The sequence below is a fragment of the Helobdella robusta genome (genome assembly GCF_000326865.2).
Source record: "Helobdella robusta unplaced genomic scaffold HELROscaffold_3, whole genome shotgun sequence".
NCBI classification, from domain to species: domain Eukaryota; kingdom Metazoa; phylum Annelida; class Clitellata; order Rhynchobdellida; family Glossiphoniidae; genus Helobdella; species Helobdella robusta.
The window spans coordinates 4,778,761-4,781,929 of NW_008704501.1; the positions used below are offsets into that span (position 1 = coordinate 4,778,761).

The window sequence follows — 3,169 nt, forward strand, 5'->3', positions numbered from 1 at the left end:
TTATGAAGGTCGTTTGAAATTTATTACTTGAGAAAAATTGTTGTGCAGAAGATTTAATGGCACGTTTGCTTCTAAAAATATCTCGTTTATTCTTTCATTTATTTATACAGTGTTTTTTTTAATGATTCAGCCATTCATTCATTCGTTTATCTATTCAATCACTCATTCGTTCGTTCGTTCGTTCGTTCTTTCGTTCGTTCGTTCATTCGTTCGTTCGTTCATTCGTTCGTTCGTTCGTTCGTTCGTTCGTTCATTCATTCATTCATTCATTTTTTCGGTAATTCATTTCCTTGTTTACTTAATATTTTCTTTCTTGCATTTGTCCATCTCAGCCGTCGATAATTTTATCCTCACTCATTCAATTGTTGGGATGCTTCGCGTTGGAGTTGGCCGTTCATTAGGGTGATTTTTGGCACGTTCGAAGATATTATCCAACCCCCCTCCTTTCAAATTATTTGTTCAAACAGTCTTTTATTCATTTTCAAATGAACTGATTTTGAATCATCTCACAAAAATTTATTAAATTTAAATTGAATTAATTGTCCAGTTGAAAATTAAAATCCGACCGATGCGAGCCACGTTATCTTGTGACGTAGCCACTTGACGAGCAGAGCAATGTTACTCGAGAGAACCAACTCCCCACCCCCGTCATCTTCTTCCTCTTCCTCGTCATCTTCACTATCACTATCATCACTCGATGGAGACTTCAATAAGAAGACCTTGACATTGTGTGACCTGTCCAAGCACCAATACTTCAAACAACAACAACTTCAACACGTCCAGCTTCAGCAGCAGTTTCAACCCGAATTGATCACGAGCAACTTGTTCAGTTTATACAACGGCGGCACGTTGGAGAGCGAGTACGCTTATTTGAGCGGTCAGAATTATTTCAATGGATTCTCGCTGGGACACGATGATATGAGGCACCAGCAACATCAGCAACTGCACACAAATCCATCCATGTACGTTCAAGACCACTACAGTGAGACTAGCCAAATATCTGACAACGTCTGCAACAAAATTCATTTCAACTCTAAGAAGACGTGTGACTCCGAGAGCCCGTTAAAACCAAACAACATCAACAACCACCCAAACAAAAATATCCTCAACAACATCAACAATTTCACCAGCAACAATGATAACATCAACAATCTCAAAAACAACAAAAGCGACTTGATCCTGCTGAACGCCACAGCATCTCCCCCAGCAACGACAGCAGCAACAACATCCACCTCCACGTCTTTCACATTCTCACAAGACCAAGTTGCTTGCGTCTGCGAAGTTCTCCAAAACAGCGGGAACTTCGAAAGGTTATCCAGGTTCCTGTGGTCTCTGCCAAGTTGCGACCAGCTACACAAACAAGAAAGCGTCTTGGTGGCGAAAGCTTTCGTGTACTTTCACAACGGGAATTACAATGATCTTTACAGGTATTATTTATTTCAATAATCTGTATAGGTTATTAAGGTAGTATTAAACTATTAAGATACTGCGACAATTTCTATTAATGATGTTATAGTTGCAGGTTGAAATGTCACGCCGTAATATTTTCTACAACAGCCATGAGTGATATTGTAACATTTGATTTTTTTTTTCATTAAAACACGTCTCCAAACGACCATAAATGCGTCATATTTTATTAAAATTTAATTTTTTAATGTTCGGCTTGATAAAAATCTAATTGCATAAATTTTTAAATGGATAACCACCTCCAATTTTTATTGCACGAGCAAAAAAATGCTGATATTCTGAAAGTATTGAATTTGAAATCTGGTTACTCACTCACACAAATGATTAAACAATCATTTAAATATATTATATTTATATGTTCAGATTTTAATAAAATGTTATTATATATATATATATATATATATATATATATATATATTCAAGTTTTATGACCTTTACAAATAATACGAACACGTGGATTGTAAAGCTTAAGTAATTTCATTATATTATGTTAAAAAAAGTTTCGCTGGAATACTGATTAACTGATAACAATGTTAACGGACATGTTAAAATAACTCATCAATTTTCTTCCGCTCTTAGGTTTAACGTTCGTTCGTAATATATTCGTAATAAATGAACGTGTTTCATCTGTTCTCCATCGTCCCTGATTTATCGCCTACTAAGACGTCAAATTTATCAAATTCAGATGCAATCTTATTAAATATTATTTGTAACTCTCTGCTTGTGAATCTTAATACATATTCATATATCTATTTTATTATCTATATTTATTCGCGTTTTAGACAACAATAATTTTTCATTTTTACTGCTTGTCAATTTTCAGACTACTTGAGAACAGCACATTTTCAACGCAGAACCACACAAAGCTGCAAAACCTCTGGTTGAAGGCGCACTACACGGAGGCAGAGAAGCTGAGGGGTCGACCGCTGGGAGCAGTAGGGAAGTACCGGATCAGAAGAAAGTATCCCCTTCCGGCTAACATTTGGGACGGTGAGGAAACTAGCTACTGCTTCAAAGAAAAGTCGAGGTTGGTCTGTTTGCTGGTCGGATGAGATGAGACTGGTCAGATAGGCTGGAATGTTTCTTATATACAAAAATGTAAATTTTTGCAATTTTAAAACAAGTACAATATAATACGACATAAAACAAAATTTTGAAAAATTATTAAAAATTTTTTAATAAATTTTGCATTAGGTCAATATTGAAAGATTGCTACAAGAAAAATCCCTACCCGTCACCACGAGAGAAGAAGAATCTGGCGGAGAACACTGGACTGACGACGACGCAAGTTAGCAACTGGTTCAAGAACAGGAGGCAAAGAGACAGGGCCAATGAGGCAAAAGAAAAGTGAGTCAAATGTTTTTATTGGCTACTGTTTATAATATTTCCGTTTTCAACTACTCTTCTGAATGACTTTATTCGAGCGGCTATTCCGTAACTTTATTTTGACTGTTGCTTTGAACACAACCACACGTACCAGCACAAACACACACACACATTTTCCCTCCCACACACACACACACACACACACACGCTCACACACGCTTACACACTCATCAGCAGACAAAAATTGATGTTCCAACTAAAAGGCATAAACACACACAGAGCTAAGAAGCTGACATGCATTAAATTTTCATACTAAATTTTATTTTATTTACATGCCGTTAACGTGCTGTGCTGCGCTGTGTGCAATCAACCAACA

At 36.5% G+C, this 3,169-nt stretch overlaps 1 protein-coding gene across 1 annotated transcript; it reads left to right on the forward strand.

The window, feature by feature from the left end:
* Positions 1-1,239: 1,239 nt before the first annotated feature.
* Positions 1,240-2,815, forward strand: HELRODRAFT_142999 (hypothetical protein; the record flags this gene model as incomplete). Its single annotated transcript, XM_009021388.1, has 3 exons — positions 1,240-1,427; positions 2,291-2,494; positions 2,662-2,815. Coding segments are annotated over 3 exons (546 nt in total), but the record flags the coding sequence as incomplete, so codon positions are not given.
* Positions 2,816-3,169: the final 354 nt, after the last annotated feature.